This window comes from Heterodontus francisci, chromosome 29, assembly GCF_036365525.1.
Source record: "Heterodontus francisci isolate sHetFra1 chromosome 29, sHetFra1.hap1, whole genome shotgun sequence".
NCBI lineage: Eukaryota > Metazoa > Chordata > Chondrichthyes > Heterodontiformes > Heterodontidae > Heterodontus > Heterodontus francisci.
The window spans coordinates 9205822-9224052 of record NC_090399.1 but is presented as its reverse complement, the minus strand read 5'-3'; the positions used below and the strand labels follow the sequence as shown (position 1 = coordinate 9224052).

Below are 18231 nucleotides of genomic sequence, written 5' to 3'. Positions count from 1 at the left end.
AAACCTCCCCCCAACCCTCCCCATCACAAACCTCCTCCCAACCCTCCCGATCTCAAACCTCCCCCCAACCCTCCCGATCGCAAACCTCCTCCCAACCCTCCCGATCTCAAACCTCCTCCCAACCCTCCCGATCTCAAACCTCCCCACAACCCTCCCCATCTCAAACCTCCCCCCAACCCTCCCGATCGCAAACCTCCCCCCAACCCTCCCGATCTCAAACCTCCTCCCAACCCTCCCGATCTCAAACCTCCTCCCAACCCTCCCGATCTCAAACCTCCCCCCAACCCTCCCGATCACAAACCTCCCCCCAACCCTCCCCATCACAAACCTCCTCCCAACCCTCCCGATCTCAAACCTCCCCCCAACCCTCCCGATCTCAAACCTCCCCCCAACCCTCCCGATCGCAAACCTCCTCCCAACCCTCCCGATCTCAAACCTCCTCCCAACCCTCCCGATCTCAAACCTCCTCCCAACCCTCCCGATCACAAACCTCCCCCCAACCCTCCCGATCTCAAACCTCCCCCCAACCCTCCCGATCGCAAACCTCCTCCCAACCCTCCCGATCGCAAACCTCCTCCCAACCCTCCCGATCTCAAACCTCCTCCCAACCCTCCCGATCACAAACCTCCCCCCAACCCTCCCGATCTCAAACCTCCTCCCAACCCTCCCGATCTCAAACATCCTCCCAACCCTCCCGATCACAAACCTCCCCCCAACCGTCCCGATCTCAACCCTCCTGATCACAAACCTTTCCCCCAACCCTCCCGATCTCAAACCTCCTCCCAACCCTCCCGATCTCAAACATCCTCCCAACCCTCCCCATCACAAACCTCCTCCCAACCCTCCCGATCTCAAACCTCCCCCCAACCCTCCTGATCACAAACCTCCCCCCAACCGTCCCGATCTCAACCCTCCTGATCACAAACCTTTCCCCCAACCCTCCCGATCTCAAACCTTCCCCCAACCCTCCCGATCTCAAACCTTCCCCCAACCCTCCCCATCACAAACCTCCCCCCAACCCTCCCGATCTCAAACCTCCCCCCAACCCTCCCGATCACAAACCTCCTCCCAACCCTCCCGATCTCAAACCTCCTCCCAACCCTCCCGATCACAAACCTCCCCCCAACCCTCCCGATCTCAAACCTCCTCCCAACCCTCCCGATCTCAAACATCCTCCCAACCCTCCCGATCTCAAACCTCCTCCCAACCCTCCCGATCACAAACCTCCCCCCAACCCTCCCGATCTCAAACCTCCTCCCAACCCTCCCGATCTCAAACATCCTCCCAACCCTCCCCATCACAAACCTCCTCCCAACCCTCCCGATCACAAACCTCCCCCCAACCCTCCCGATCTCAAACCTCCTCCCAACCCTCCCGATCTCAAACATCCTCCCAACCCTCCCCATCACAAACCTCCTCCCAACCCTCCCGATCTCAAACCTCCCCCCAACCCTCCTGATCACAAACCTCCCCCCAACCGTCCCGATCTCAAACCTTCCCCCAACCCTCCCCATCACAAACCTCCTCCCAACCCTCCCGATCTCAAACCTCCCCCCAACCCTCCTGATCACAAACCTCCTCCCAACCCTCCCGATCTCAAACCTCCCCCCAACCCTCCTGATCACAAACCTCCCCCCAACCCTCCTGATCACAAACCTCCCCCCAACCCTCCCGATCACAAACCTTTCCCCCAACCCTCCCGATCTCAAACCTTCCCCCAACCCTCCCCATCACAAACCTCCCCCCAACCCTCCCGATCTCAAACCTCCCCCCAACCCTCCCGATCTCAAACCTCCTCCCAACCCTCCCAATCACAAACCTCCCCCCAACCCTCCCGATCTCAAACATCCTCCCAACCCTCCCGATCACAAACCTCCTCCCAACCCTCCCGATCTCAAACCTCCCCCCAACCCTCCCGATCTCAAACATCCTCCCAACCCTCCAGATCACAAACCTCCTCCCAACCCTCCCAATCACAAACCTCCCCCCAACCCTCCCGATCTCAAACCTTCCCCCAACCCTCCCGATCTCAAACCTTCCCCCAACCCTCCCCATCACAAACCTCCTCCCCACCCTCCCGATCTCAAACCTTCCCCCAACCCTCCCGATCTCAAACCTTCCCCCAACCCTCCCCATCACAAACCTCCTCCCCACCCTCCCGATCTCAAACCTTCCCCCAACCCTCCCGATGGCAAACCTTCCCCCAACCCTCCCGATCACAAACCTCCTCCCCACCCTCCCGATCTCAAACCTTCCCCCAACCCTCCCGATCTCAAACCTCCCCCCAACCCTCCTGATCACAAACCTCCCCCCAACCGTCCCGATCTCAACCCTCCTGATCACAAACCTTTCCCCCAACCCTCCCGATCTCAAACCTTCCCCCAACCCTCCCGATCTCAAACCTTCCCCCAACCCTCCCCATCACAAACCTCCCCCCAACCCTCCCGATCTCAAACCTCCCCCCAACCCTCCCGATCTCAAACCTCCTCCCAACCCTCCCGATCACAAACCTCCCCCCAACCCTCCCGATCTCAAACATCCTCCCAACCCTCCCGATCTCAAACCTTCCCCCAACCCTCCCGATCTCAAACCTTCCCCCAACCCTCCCCATCACAAACCTCCTCCCCACCCTCCCGATCTCAAACCTTCCCCCAACCCTCCCGATGGCAAACCTTCCCCCAACCCTCCCGATCTCAAACCTTCCCCCAATTCTCCCGATCTCAAACCTCCCCCCAACCCTCCCGATCGCCAGCCTCTCAATCAACAGCCTCCCAACTTCATGAGATCGCACCATTGTAACAGAGGAAGTGATGACAGTGGAGTTCTGCATATTGTGTTCCCATGGATTGTGGTTTCCATTCTGATCGGGAACTGGTATTAGAATCTGATATACATTGATCAAATAACCATCTTTAGTCAGGAATATGAAAAACATCTCACCCCTGACAGTGTCATATTAAACAGTGAATGACAGCAAGGTTGGCAGTTAAGGCTGGAAAAGATTAAATCGTTATATTCGTGTGGGTGGTGAAAATAGATCCCAATCAGGCAGAGTTCACTATAAACTGGATCTGCTCCAGGACCTAGAAAAAGCTTGGAGATTTCTCAACTTGTCCGGCTATTATTGGCACATTGAATTTCCAGTTATTGTGAGATGGCAAGGCTTCAACCTGAAAGGTGAAGACCAGTCAGGTGGTCTGGTCACTCAAGATAGAAAATACTCATGAAACACTGAAAAGTGCTTGATATGCAGACCCAATACTGGTCTCTCTCAATTATTTGTAAGCTTTCACAGTCCACAGCAAGGCATCAGTGCTATACTGAGTCAAATAAATTACCTTGAGGAGAAAATCCAATTCATTTATCTAAGTTTCAAACTGGGCTGTGATCTATCAGTTTGGCTTGTCGGGATTCCCAGATGCCATGATGTTATTATCTGCTTGGCAGAGACGTTGAACAAATATTTTTTGTCTGTCTTCACAGTAGAAGACACAAGTTACATAGAGGGTAACCTAGGGGCCAATAAGAGTGAAGAAATTAAGGTAATTGATATCAGCAGAGGAAATTTACAGGATTAAAATCCAATAAATCCCCAGGATCTGATGACCTGCATCTTCGTGCTCTAAGAGAGATATCTGCAGAGGTAGAAGATGGGCTGGTTAGCATTTTCCAAAATTCCCTAGATCCTAGAACAGTCCCAGTGGAGTGGAAGTTAGCAAATGTAACACCAAGAAAGGAGAGAGAGAGACCAGTTAGTCTGACATCAGTCATTGGGAAAGTGCTGGAATCTATTATTAAGCAAGTCTTAAAAATGCACTCGAGTATGATCAGACAAAGTCAACACGGTTTTACTAACGGGAAATCCTGTTTGACAACTTTATGTTTTTTTGAGGATGTAACTAGTAGGGTAGATAAAGGGGAACCAGTAGGTGTGGTATTCTTGAATTTCCAAAAGGCATTTGATAAGGTGCCACACAAAAGGGCAAAATACAAGATAAGGATTCCTGGAGTTGGGGGTCATATATTAGTATGCATGGAGGATAGGTTAACAGAAAGGAAACAAACAGTAGGGATAAACAGGGCTGCTTCAAGTTGGCAGGCTGTAACTAATAGAGTGCCACAAGGAGCGGGGCTGGGGGCTCAGCTATTTACAATCTATATGAATGACTTAGACGAAGAGATGGAGAGTAATGTGTCTGCATTTGCTGATGATACAAAGCTCGGTGGGAATGTAAGCTATGAGGAGGACACAAAGAGGCTACAAAGAGATATAGACAGGCTAAATGAGTGGGCAACAAGATGGTGGATGGCGTATAATGTGCAGAAGTGTCAGGAATAAGGGTGATGAACTTAGAGCATGGATCAGTACTTGGAGCTACAATGTTGTGGCCATTACGGAGACTTGGATATCACAGGGGCAGGAATGGATGTTGGATGTTCCGGGGTTTAGATGTTTCAAAAGGAATAGGGAGGGAGGTAAAAGAGGTGGGGAGTGGCATTGCTAATCAGGGATAGTATCACAGCTGCAGAAAGGAAGGTCGTCTAGGAGGGTTTGTCTACTGAGTCATGATGGGTGGAAGTCAGAAACAGGAAAGGAGCTGTCACTTTATTGGGAGTTTTCTATAGACCCCCCAATAGCAACAGAGACACGGAGGAACAGATTGGGAGGCAGATTTTGGAAAGGTGCAGAAGTAACAGGGTTGTTGTCATGGGTGACTTCAACTTCCCTAATATTGATTGGACCTCCTTAGTGCAAATAGTTTGGATGGAGCAGTTTTTGTCAGGTGTGTCCAGGAAGGTTTCCTGACTCAATATGTAGATAGGCCAACTAGAGGGGAGGCTATGTTGGATTTGGTGCTTGGCAACGAACCAGGCCAGGTGGCAGATCTCTCGGTGGGAGAGCATTTCGGTGATAGTGATCACAACTCCCTGACCTTTACAATAGTCATGGAGAGGGATAGGAGCAGTTGGGATGGGTAACTATTTAATTGGGGGAGGGGGAATTACAATGCTATTAGGCAGGAACTGGGGAGCTTAAATTGGAAACAGATGTTCTCAGGGAAAGGCACGACAGAAATGTGGAGGTTGTTTAGGGAGCAGTTGCTGCAACTGCTGGATAGGTTTGTCCCAATGAGGCAAGGAAGGGATGGTAGGGTGAGGGAACCTTGGATGACAAGAGATGTGGAACAGCTAGTCAAGAGGAAGAAGGAAGCTTACTTAAGGTTGAGGAAGCAAGGATCAGACAGGGCTCTAGAGGGTTACAAGGTAGCCAGGAAGGAACTGAAGAATGGACTTCGGAGAGCTAGAAGGGGACATGAAAAAGTCTTGGCGGGTAGGATTAAGGAAAATCCCAAGGCATTCTACACTTATGTGAGGAACAAGAGGATGGTCAGAGTGAGGGTAGGGCCGATCAGGGATAGTAGAGGGAACTTGTGCCTGGAGTCAGAGGAGGTAGGGGAGGTCCTAAATGAATACTTTGCTTCAGTATTCAATAGTGAGAGGGACCTGGTCGTTTGTGAGGACAGCGTGAAACAGGCTGATATGCTCGAACAGGTTGATGTTAAGAGGGAGGATGTGCTGGAAATTTTGAAAGACATGAGGACAGATAAGTCCCCGGGGCCAGACGGGATATACCCAAGGATATTACGGGAAGCGAGGGAAGAGATTGCCGCGCCTTTGGCGATGATCTTTGCGTCCTCACTGTCCACTGGAGTAGTACCGGATGATTGGAGGGTGGCAAATGTTGTTCCCTTGTTCAAGAAAGGGAATAGGGATAACCCTGGGAATTATAGACCAGTCAGTCTTCCGTCGGTAGTGGGCAAATTATTGGAGAGGATTCTGAGAGACAGGATTTATGATTATTTGGAAAGGCATAGTTTGATTAGAGACAGTCAGCATGGCTTTGTGAGGGGCAGGTCATGCCTCACAAGCCTTATTGAATTCTTTGAAGATGTGACAAAACACATTGATGAAGGAAGAGCGGTGGATGTGGTGTATTTGGATTTTAGCAAGGCGTTTGATAAGGTTCCCCATGGCAGGCTCATTCAGAAAGTAAGGAGGCATGGGATACAGGGAAAGTCGGCAGTCTGGATACAGAATTGGCTGGCTCATAGAAGGCATGGAGCTCGGTGACCAGTGGTGTTCCACAGGGATCTGTTCTGGGACCTCTGCTCTTTGTGATTTTTATAAATGACTTGGATGAGGAATTGAAAGGCTGGGTTAGCAAGTTTGCCGATGACACGAAGGTTGCTGGAGTTGTGGATAGTGTGGAACGCTGTTGTAGGTTGCAACGGGACATTGACAGGATGCAGAGCTGGGCTGAGAAGTGGCAGATGGAGTTCAACCTGGAAAAGTGTGAAGTGATTCATTTTGGAAGGTCGAATTTGAATGCAGAATACAGGCTTAAAGACATGATTCTTGGTAGTGTGGAGGAACAGAGGGATCTTGGGGTCCATGTCCATAGATCGCTCAAAGTTGCCACCCAAGTTGATAGGGTTGTTAAGAAGGCGTATGGTGTGTTGGCTTTCATTAACAGGGGGATTGAGTTTAAGAGCCGTGAGGTTATGCTGCAGCTCTATAAAGCCCTGGTTAGACCACACTTGGAATATTGTGTTCAGTTCTGGTCTCCTCATTACAGGAAGGATGTGGAAGCTTTAGAGAGGGTGCAGAGGAGATTTACCAGGATGCTGCCTGGACTGGAGGGCATGTCTTACGAAGAAAGGTTGAGGGAGCTAGGGCTTTTCTCATTGGAGCGAAGAAGGATGAGAGGTGACTTGATAGAGTCAAGATGATGAGAGGCATAGATAGAGTGGATAGTCAGAGACTTTTTCCCAGGCGGAAAGGGCTATCACCAGGGGGCATAGTTTTCAGGTGATTTGAGGAAGGTTTCGGGGAGATGTCAGAGGTAGGTTCTTTACACAGAGAGTGGTGGGTGCGTGGAATGCACTGCCAGCGGTGGTAGTAGAAGCAGATACATTAGGGGCATTTAAGCGACTCTTGGATAGGTACATGGATGATAGTAGAATAAAGGGTATGTGGGTAGTTTGATCTTAGAGTAGGTTAAAGGTTCGGCACAACATTGTGCGCCGAAGGGCCTGTACTGTGCTGTACTGTTCTATGTTCTATGTTCTATGTTCTAGAAGTGTGACAGTATTCACTTTGGTAGCAAGAATAGAAGGGCAGAATATTTTTTAAAAGGCATCAGAATTGTAAATGTTGATGTTCAGAGAGATTTGGATGTACTTAGAGTCATAGAGAGATACAGCACTGAAACAGGCCCTTCAGCCCACCGAGTCTGTGCTGACCATCAACCACCCATTTATACTAATCCTACATTAATCCCATATTCCCTACCACATCCCCTCCTACATTAATCCCACTTTCCCTACCTACACTGGGGACAATTTACCTATCAACCTGCAAGTCTTTGGCTGTGGGAGGAAACCGGAGCACCCGGCGGAAACCCACACAGTCACAGAGAGAACTTGCAAACTCTGCACAGGCAGTACCCAGAACTGAACCCAGGTCGCTGGAGTTGTGAGGCTGCAGTACTAACCACATGTACAAAGAACACAGGAAGTTAGCATGTAGGTACAGCAATTAATTAGGAAGGTAAATGAAATGTTGGCCTTTATTCAAAGTGGATTGGAGTGGAAGAATAAAAAGGTCTTGCTACAATTGTACATAGCTTTAGTGAACATGGGAATTAGGAGCAAGAGTAGGTAGTTCGGCCCCTCGTGCCTGCTCCAGCATTCACCTCGATCATGGCTGATTTTCTACCTCAATGCCATTTTCCCACACTATCCCCATCGTCCTTGATATCTTTAATATCTAGAAATCTATCGATCTCCATTTTGAACATACTCAACGACTGAGCCTCCTGGGGCAGCCCTCTGTGGCAGAAAATTCCAAAGATTCACCACCCTCTGAGTGAAGAAATTCCTCCTCATCTCGATCCTAAATGGCCTGCCCCTTATTCTGAGACTATGTCCCCTTGTTCTAGACTCCCCAGCCAGAGGAAACATCCCTTCTGCAGCTGCCCTGCCAAGCCCTGTATGAATTTTGTATGCTTCAATGAGATCACCTCTCATTCTTCTAAACTCTAGAGAATACAGGCCCAGTCTCCTCAATCTCTCCTCCTAGGACATTCCTGTCATCCCAGGAATCAGTCTGCTGAACCTCCGTTATGCTCCCTCTATGGCAAGTATATCCTTCCTTATGTAAGGAGACTAAAACTGTACACAATACTCCAGATGCGGTCTCACCAAGGTTCTACACAATTGCAGCAAGATGTCTTTCTCCTGTACTCAAATCCTCTTGCAATAAAGGCCAACATACCATTTGCTTTCCTAACTGCTTGCTGCACCTGCATGTTAGCTTTCAGTGACTTATGAACAAGGACACACAGGTCTCTTTGGATATCAACACTTCCCAATCTTTCGCCATTTAAGAAATACTCTGTATTTCTGTTTCTCCTACCAAAGTGGATAACTTTACATTTTTCCACATTATATTCCATCTGCCGTGTTCTTGCCCACTCACTTAGACTGTCTAAATCTCCTTGAAGTTTCTTTGCATCCTCCTCACAACTCACATTCCCAATTAGTTTTGTATCATCAGCAAACTTGGAAATATTACATTTGGTCCCCACAGCCAATCATTGATATAGATTGTGAACATCTGGGGCCAAAGCACTGATCCCTGTGATACCCCACTAGTCACAGCCTGCCAACCTGAGAATGACCTGCTTATTCATAGTCTCTGTTTTCTGTCTGTTAACCAATTGTCAATCCATGCCAGTATATTACCTCCAATCCCATGCGCTCTAATTTTGCTCACCAACCTCCTGTGTGAGATCTTATTGAAAATCTTCGGAACATCCAAATACACCACATCCACGGGTTCCCCACTTATCTATTCTGCTGGTTACATTCTCAAAAATCTCTAACAGCTTTGTCAAACATAATTTCCCTTTCATAAATCCAAGTTGACTCTGCCTAATCCTACCATTATTTTCTAAGTGTCCAGTTATCGCATTCTTTATAATAGATTCTAGCAATTTCCCTACTACTGATGTCAGGCTAACAGTTCTGTAGTTCCCCATTTTCTCCCTCCCTCCTTTCTTAAATAGTGGGGCGACATTTGCTACCTTCCAATCTGCAGGAACCATTCCAGAATCTGTAGAATTTTGGAAGATGATCACCAATGCATCCACATCTCTACAGCCAACTCTTTCAGGTCCAGGGGATTTATCAACTTTCAGTCCTGTTAATGTCTCCAGTTATTACATCTTTACTAATACTAATTTCTTTCAGTTCCTCATTCTCGCTCGTCTCTTGGTTCTCTAGTATTCCTGAGAGGTTGTTCGTATTTTCCTCTTTGGAGACAGACACAAAGTATTTATTTAGTTTCTCTGCCATTTCTTTATTCCCCATTATAAACTCCCCTGTCTCTGCCTGTAATGGACCCACATTTGTCTTTGCTAATCTATTCCTTTTTACTATCTTTAGAAGCTTTTACAGACCGTTTTTATGTTTTTTGCTTGTTTCCTTTCTTATTCTATGTTCTCTTTCTTTATTAGTTTCTTGGTCCTCCTTTGCTGAATTCCAAAATGCTGCCAATCCTCAGGCTTACTACTTTTTTGGCAACTTTATAAGCCTCTTCCTTTGATTTAATGCAATCTTTAATTTCTATTGTCACCATGGTTGGATCAACTTTCCTGTTGTTTTTTTTCACCTCAAATTAATGTAAATTTATTGCCAACTATGTAATCATTCTTTACATTTTAAATGATTAAATTGTTTAAGTACTGAGAGCAGTTTTGGTCTCCATATTTAATGATTAATTTACTTGCATTGAAAGCAGTACTGCTAAGGTTCATTAGATTGGTCCCTGGGATAAGGGGGTTGTCCTATGATGAGAGGCTGAATAAACTGGGTCCATCTGCTCTGGAATTTAGAAGAATGAGAGGAAACATACAAGATTCTGAAGAGACTTGGCAGGATAGACACTGAGAGGTTGTTTCCCCCTGGCTAGAACATGGGGCACAGTCTCAGGATAAAGGGCCAATCATTTAGGACTGAGATGAGGAGAAATTTCTTCACTCGAAGGACTGTGAATCTTGGAAGTTCTCTACTCCAGTGTTCTGGATGCTCCACCATTGAGTATAGATAAGGCTGAGAAAGACAGATTTTTGCTCTCTGAGGGAAACAGGGGATATGGGGAACAGGGGGGAAAGTGGAGTTGAAGCCAAAGAACAGCAATGATTGTACTGAATTGTGGAGCAGGTTTGAGGGGCTGGATGGTCTACTCCCTCTCCTGTTTCTTATGTTCTCCTTGTAAAGTGCAAAATGTACTCTTACAGCAGTTGCTGACATAGGTATGGGAACTGGGAAGGAGAGAGCATCTGCAAAGGATTGAGTGAGTTCAGGCCACGTTCCACATGGTCTTCCGCTTCCTCAATACTGTTAATCTCTTAGCTGTCACAACACTGGTGGAACCCAATATCACCCCCATCCACCCGCACCGTCCAGTCATTCATAGTTTCTCAGAATAATGGTCAAAGTTGTGAAACAGAATTCTCAAAGCTTCAATAAAAAACACCCAGATTATGATTTAATAACAATGAAATTAAACATATTCACTGTAATCAGGGACCCTGACATTATCCTCCCCTACATTGCATAAATAGTGCAATTATTATTAGGGAGTGAATCTGCTGATTCATTGTAAGTAACACGATAGGGCGGCTACTGGAAGTAAATATAAACATAACAAAACAAGTTATAATGATCCTTACCATATACTGAGACCAGAATCACAAGTGTTAACAGCACAATGTGATGAACCTCTTTCATCTTAAGATCTTAGCAGAAGAATAATCACCTGAGAGAGACAGAGAGAGAGAGTGAGAGAGAGGTGATAGTCTTATTATTTGTCAGGAATCATATATCTCCAGTGCACACATATCATGTTAAACTGACTGTTGTCATGCAGGGCCCTACCCGCCAAGAATGAGGCGCATCAATTTTGCCACATGAACTTGATTTTTAAACTGTTGCCGGTGGAAAGAAAGAACTTACTTTTTAAAAGAAAGCAACACCAGACCCTTGACTGGAAATACATTTGCATATTTACAGACAGTGTTTAAAAGGGACAAAAGACCATTCCCTGACACATTCAATCCACAATGGACTTTTGATTACCAGACGTTGAAGGTGGAGGAGCTGGCATTCAAGGTTGACTGCTAAGATGTCCCAATACACAGAAGAGACCTGGTCAAACCAGTTGGTCACATGACCACTTGCTGGCCAACTAGGGGAGTTTTAAATTGGAGAAACAGTGGTTGAAGACAAGAAAGCCGTTTGCTCCTGGGCTGAGAACATCACTCTCCTGTCTGCTCCCATCTCTTTCTCATGGAACTGAAAACCACTGAAGACACATGAAACCCTAGAGAGAAAAGTCTCCTACAATGAACAAAATTTAAGAAGAATACTGGGCCCCAACGAAAAGCAAGATCTACTGATAAGCAAGGACTACAGCGAACTCAAAGCACAGTAACAAAAAAACCCTCTTTGGATATTCCCTCATGCCTCTCCACTTTATTTTTCTTCTGCTCTTTTCTGTCTCTATTTGCATGTGTGTATCACTAATGCATGCTGGAGTGTGGTGTGGTGTGTATCCACAGGCATTAACTGAATTAGAGTTTAAGTTTAGGTTTTAATAAATTTCACTTTTCTTTTTTAAACCTAAGAAAGCCTGTTTGTGCTCATTTCTTTGCTTTATAATTGGAAAGCAGTGAACAAGCTTTCACCAAGGGGGAGCTCAAAACACAGTGTATTTAAAAATAAATCCTATTACAGTATGACCAGGTGAAGGCTGAAAGGGACCCCTAGACATCTTTCTCACCTGATTGTAACACTGTATACCACTTACAAAAGTTTTTCGTGAAATATAAATTCTTTGGGCATGAAGTTCCGGAGATATGTTTATATTATATCTTGAGAACATTTGTGTGTCTCATTTTTTTCACCTCTATGCATTGTGTTGTGTCTCTGGAGTTTTTCATAAAAAACTATGATTGTTGTGCATTGGAAGTATGGTCCTGCATTACAGTGAGTCAGGCCTTGCTGTCTGGTATTGACATTCCCAATAGGTTGTCATGACTTTCCTCAAGATTTGGTGCCAACAGGAACTGCTCCTCTAATGAATGGAGATCAGTGCACTTGGCCTGTAGAATCCGGTGTGACTACACTGATGAATGATTGCACAATATCTCTGGTAAACCTGGTTTCCTTGGCAGCTCTTCATTAGTCCTTCTCACCCTCTGAAGATCTCAGACATTGGGGGATTCCCATTGGGAAACCCATTTGTGTCACTGTTGTAGAGGTGAAAGGTGTATTACAATAATTAACACAAATGTTACTTAGTGCAAAAATCAAATTAAAAAAACAAATCATTTAGAGAAATGGACTGAAAATTGTTCAGTCTTCTTGCACAGCTCCTTAAATAAATTTCAGTAAATACCTCAGACCTGAGCAACTCTGGAAGCCACTTTACATGAATGACTAGATCACGGAGTTATTTCGGCACAATCATCAGGAAATTGTCTGGACATCAAACTATTTCATTCCAAATTCAACTGAATATTAAAATGAAACTCCCACCGGTTTTAGGTGCCAAACAATTTCCCCACTCAAAGTGTGAGTGATACACAGAAAGGTGGAGCTCTGACAAGAGAGATTTCTGTCAAAACTTTCATTCAGTTTTGTCCATTTTCCACATGGAAACGGGGCATTAGTAATTAGAAAAAATGACTCTACTGTTCCTGTCATTCTCCTTGTCTGTCTACCTCTCTCTCTCTTTGTTTCACTCACATGCTACTTGCACATCTCTGTTGGTCTCTGTGTTGAGGAGACTTCAGTCCTGTGGTACATGCTGAGAACACAAGTGGACATTCCATAGGCTGCCTATGGTTTTCCCTCCAAGAACTTTAGTGATCTGGGTAACAGAGTGAGATGGTACTGGACTAGCAACTCAAAGGTTGTGAATTAAAATCACATCATGGTCTTGTAAATCGTGGGTGATCCCTTAATCGTAACAACTTGCAGTTACATAGCACCTTTCATGTAATAAAAACATCCGAAGGCCCTCCAGAGGAGCGTTATTAAAAGAAAATATGGCACTGAGCCACATAAGGAGATATTAGGGCAAATGACCAAAAGCTTGGTTAAAGAGGTAGGTTTTAAGGAGAGTCTTAAAGGAGGAAAGCGAAATAGAGAGCTGTAGGGAGGGTATTCCAGAGCTTCAGCCCGAGGCAACTGAAGGCATGGCCACCAACAGTGAAACAATTAAAATCGGGGATGCTCAAGGGGCCAGAATTAGATGAGCTTTGTGACAATAGAGGAGATTGCAGATATAGGGAGGGGTGAGTCCATGAAGTGATTTAAAAACAAGGATTAGAATTTTAAAATGCAGGTTTTTTTGAAGCAGGAACCAGTGTAAATCAGTGAGCACAGGGGTGAAGTGTGAGTGAGATTCAGTGCAAGTTAGGATATGAGCAGCAGAGTTGGATGATCTCAAATTTACAGAGGGTAGAATGTGGGAGGCCAGTCAGGAATGCAATAGAATAGTCAAGTCTGGTGGTAACAAAGGCATGGACAAGGATTTCTGCAGATTAGGTGAGGCACGATTAGAGTCAGGTGACATCAATTTTGCTAGGTCTCCTTGGTGTCATACCCGGACAGATGCTACATTGATGTCAAGGGCAGCTGGTCTTACTTGTCCTCTGACAGTCAGCTCTTATATCCATGTCTGGATCAAGGATGCAATAGGGCCTAGAGCAAAGTGGTTCTGGTAGAACCTGAACTGAGCATCAGCAAGCAGGTCAATGAGAAGGTCCTCCAGTGGCTAGAGTCATAATTGACACACAAGATGATTTTCCTAGTTCTCAAGAGCTTATCATCAAAATCCCAGGATATCTGCCAGAGTTCCACAGGATAGCAGTCTGTGCCCAACCACTTGCAGCTTCTTCATTAATGACCTCATTCTGTCACACTGTCAGCAGTGGGGATGGTGACTGATGATTCTAAGTGTTCAGCTCCATTCATAACTGCTCCAAAACAGATGATACCAGTCTACAAGATCTGGTGGGCAAACCAGTGCCAAATAACATTCATACCACAGAATTGATTAGATTAATTGACTCAATGGCTTTCCCACTGTCACGGAATTGAATTGATTTTCTCCTCTGTTTGAAACAGTGTGTCTCTAAGACTCTGTTAAAACAGTGTACCTTTAAGACAGGGAGAGAAGCTTTTGGATTTCTGAGGCACAGCGTGCCAGCTGCACCTGTTACCTAGGCTACAGCAGGAGAGAGTGGTCACATGAGGTGCTGTAAAAATTTAACTGTGTAAAAACTGGCTGAAACCAGTTTTTGAGAGATTCACCAGCAAAGCGTGCTATTGAAGAAAAGAGTTGTCTATTCCTCTCAGCAAAAATTCTACAAGGAGCTACAGGCCAGGTTAATTGCCTAAGGAGGAAAAAAACCTCTTTGAAGAGACCGTTTGTATTGCTGAAGTAAAGTTTCGACTGAGAGATTGTCGGTTTTTAAAAATCAAGTCGACCTATTGCTGTGCTCATCGTTGAAAAAACTGTTTGATGCCTGCTGCAGCTGAAGTGTTCTGAATGCCTATCTACTAAGAGACTATTTCATCGAATCCGCATGGAGACTTCGAGTGGCATTTGATTATTTTCACATTAGAATACCTCATCCATCGGGAATGTAATCCACAAAGATTTATTGCCAGTTATTTATTTAATCTTAAGAAACAGCTAATTTTTAAAACATGATTTTTTAAATAAACCAGTTAACCATGATTTTTGAGTGTGTGTGTGTGTGTGTGTGTGAATGGGGAAGTTAGGTTAAAATAAAAAGCTATAAGGTCTTTAGACATAGGTTTATCTTAATAGCGTTTAAGATTTAGTTTTTAATAAATAGTTAATTTGTTGTTGTCTAAGGATACCTGGTTTGGTCTGTTTTATTCTGGGGGTTACTACAGTGTTTACCTTGCCTGTTTTCCAGTTGGGTGGGAAAGGTTTATTAATATGCTGCGACCTGTGGAGCGACGGGACTGAATTAACAGTGCATTGCTCCCGCCTCGGTTGTAACACCACACATATACAGACCTCCATTCATCAGAGGAGGGGGGAAAAATGTTAAAGGAGGCTATGACAGCTCACCAGTTCACCCAGTTCTAATGAAGGGTCATCGACCTGAAACATTAACTCTGTTTCTCTCTCGACAGATGCTGCCTGACCTGCTGAGTATTTCTTGCATTTTGTATTTTTATTTCAAATTTCCAGCACCTGCAGGATTTTGCTTTTGCACCAGGCAGTGTTAATGTTTTTTAACTTATTTGTCCATGGAATGTGGACTTCACTGGCAAGGCCAGTATTTAATGTCATATGCAAAGGCTTGACTCACCTTTCCCTAACATACAGGCAGTGAGAAAAAAAATACAGTGACTTGCATTTCTCTAGCACCTTTCACAACCTCTGGATATCCCAAAGTGCTTTACAGCCAATGATTTTTTTTTTAATGTAATCACTGTAGTATTGTAGGAAAATTAGCAGCCAAGTTGCACACAGCCATCTCCTACAAACAGCAATGTGATAATGACCAGATCATGTGTTTTTTGGGATGTTGATTGAGGAATAAATATTGGGCGGGACAGGGAGGATAACTCCCCTGCTCTTCTTCAAATTAGTGCCATGGAATCTTTTATGTCCACTTGAGAGAGCAAATGCAGCATTGATTAATGTCTCATCAGAAAGACAGCACGTCTGACAGTGCAGCACTCCCTCAGTCTTCCACAAAGTATCAGCCTAGATTTTTCTGCTCAAATCTCTGGAGTGGAACTGACTCAGAGGTGACAGTGTTACCAACTGAGACACAGCTGACCCTTCATGGAACAGGTTAGTCAACTCAGCACTGATTGGTCATTTGTTTCTAATCTCATCTCTGTAATTTATTTTAATTGATTTGTCACACTCTAAGAAATTGACAGCCACAGGGTGAAGAGGTCACTTAGCAAACATTACGTTTGAGTGGGAAACCTAGAGCTGATGGAGTTCAATGTGGAGAAGTACAAGGTCATCCACTACAGAATCTAAAAAGACAAATCTGAATATTTGCTTCATGTTGAGAGTCCAGGAGCTGTGGAGCAGCAAAGGGGTTTGGGTGTCCATGCATATAAATCACTAAAAGTTAACACACAGGTACAAAATTCAGTCGAAAAGGCTAATTAAATGTTGGCTTTCATCTCAAAAGTGTTAGAACACAAATGGAGGAAGTGATGCTTCAGTTGTACAGTGTTGGTCAGACTCTATCTGGAGGACTGGGTTGAGTTTTGGGCACTACACCTCATGAAAGATATACTGGCCTGGGGTTGGAGTTGATCACTGATTCACTAGAATGGCACCAGGGCTTAAAGGGTTAAATTATGAGCATAGGTTGTATAAACTTGGTTTTCATTCTCTTTGAGTTAATTAGGTTGAAGGGTGATTCAATCAAGGTGCTTAAAATGATAAGGAATTAAATAGTATAAATACAGAGAAACTATTTTCTCTGGTGGGAGAATTCAGAAGAGGATATAATCTTAAAGTTAGAGCTAAGCTATTTAGGACTGAAATCTAGAAGTCTTTTTCACACAAAAGGTAGTGGAAATTGGCAGCTCTCCCAAAAAGCTCCTTATGCCTGGCAAATTTAAATTTAAGACCAAGATCGATAGATTTTTGTTAGGTAAGTGTATCAAGTGATCAGCCATGATCATATTGAATGGTGGAGCAGGGTCGATGGGCTGAATGGCCTACTCCTGTTCCTATGTTCCTATATGGAGCAAAGGTGTTGAGATACAGATCAGCTGTGATCTAATATAATGGTGACAGCCTCAAGGAGCTGAGTGTCCTACTCCTGTTCCTATATTTAACACTGGATCACTCTTCACAAGCACATCATTCACTGTATTTTAGGCTTTAAATGTCCTTGACTGAAAGTAGGCATGCCAGGAAGAGAAGATCAACAATGCAAACACCTAGCAATAACTATGGATATTTGTCTTCCCAGGGTCTGGGTGAGCGGAGAACCAGGTGCAAGGAGACCTGCAGTTAACATGTAATGCAGGACTGGCACAGTCAGAGGCAGTACTGTCAGAAACAGCCTCAAGTCTGTCTCTATCTGCTTCCAGGTTTACTGCAGTGTCCTTCTCACTTATTTAGATTTTTATACCAGATATTTTCCCAGGTTCAACAGCACGCACCCTCCCATATGTGGACTTTGGTGTTTTCTACAGTCCAAAGTATAATTGTTATCTTTCATAAAAGAGAGCAAACATAAAGGGGAATTCAAAGGTCATTTATAGGCATATTAACAGTAAATGGTTGTTCAAGGTGTGGTGGGACTGATTAGGGACCAATGTGGAGAACTATTTGTGGAGGCAGAAGGAATGGTCAAGGTAGTAAATGATCACTTTCCATCGATGTTTACCAAGGAAGAGGACTTTGTCAAAGCTATGGTACATGAGGAAGTTGCTGGGATACTGGATGAGATAATAAATAAAGAGGAGGTACAAGAAAGGCTGGTGGTACTTAAAGTGGATAAATCACCCAGTCCGGATGGGATTTATTCCAGGTTGCTGAGGAAAGTAAGGGTAGAAACTGCAGAGGTTCTGGACACAATTCCAATTCTCCTTAGATAACAGGATGGTGCCAAAGGACTGGAGGATGGAAAATGTCACATCCTTGTTCAAAATAAATTGAAGAATAAACCTGGAAATTACCGGCCACTCAGAGTTTAATGTTGGTGGTGGGAAAGCTTTTTGAAGCAATAATCTGGGAGAAAATTAATGGCCACTTGGACAAGCATGGACTAATAAAAGGAGAGAACATGGATTTGTTAAGGGCAAATAGTGTTTAACCAATGTGTTTGAGCTTTTGGATGAGGTAACAGTGAGGGTGAGGGCAGTGCAGTTAATGTTGTGTATATGGACTTTCAAAAGATGTTTCATAGATTAATACATATTAGGCTGGTTAGAAAAATTGAAGCCCATGGGATCAAAGGGGCATCAACAGCAGCATGGATACAAAATCAGTGAAGGGATAGGGGAGATGGTGGCCCAGTGGGAATGTCACTGAACTTGTAATCCAGAGGACCAGACTAATGCCCTGGGGACA

At 44.9% G+C, this 18231-nt stretch overlaps 1 protein-coding gene across 1 annotated transcript in view; it reads right to left on the bottom strand.

The window, feature by feature from the left end:
* The window catches only part of LOC137345916 (butyrophilin subfamily 1 member A1-like), a 148022-nt gene that overhangs the window by 118761 nt on the left and 11030 nt on the right, over positions 1 to 18231 (bottom strand). The window contains exon 2 of the mRNA XM_068009162.1: positions 10799 to 10884. Within this exon, the coding sequence (XP_067865263.1) occupies positions 10799 to 10856 (58 nt within the window). The 5' untranslated portion in view covers positions 10857 to 10884. The remainder of the gene's footprint in view (positions 1 to 10798; positions 10885 to 18231) is intronic.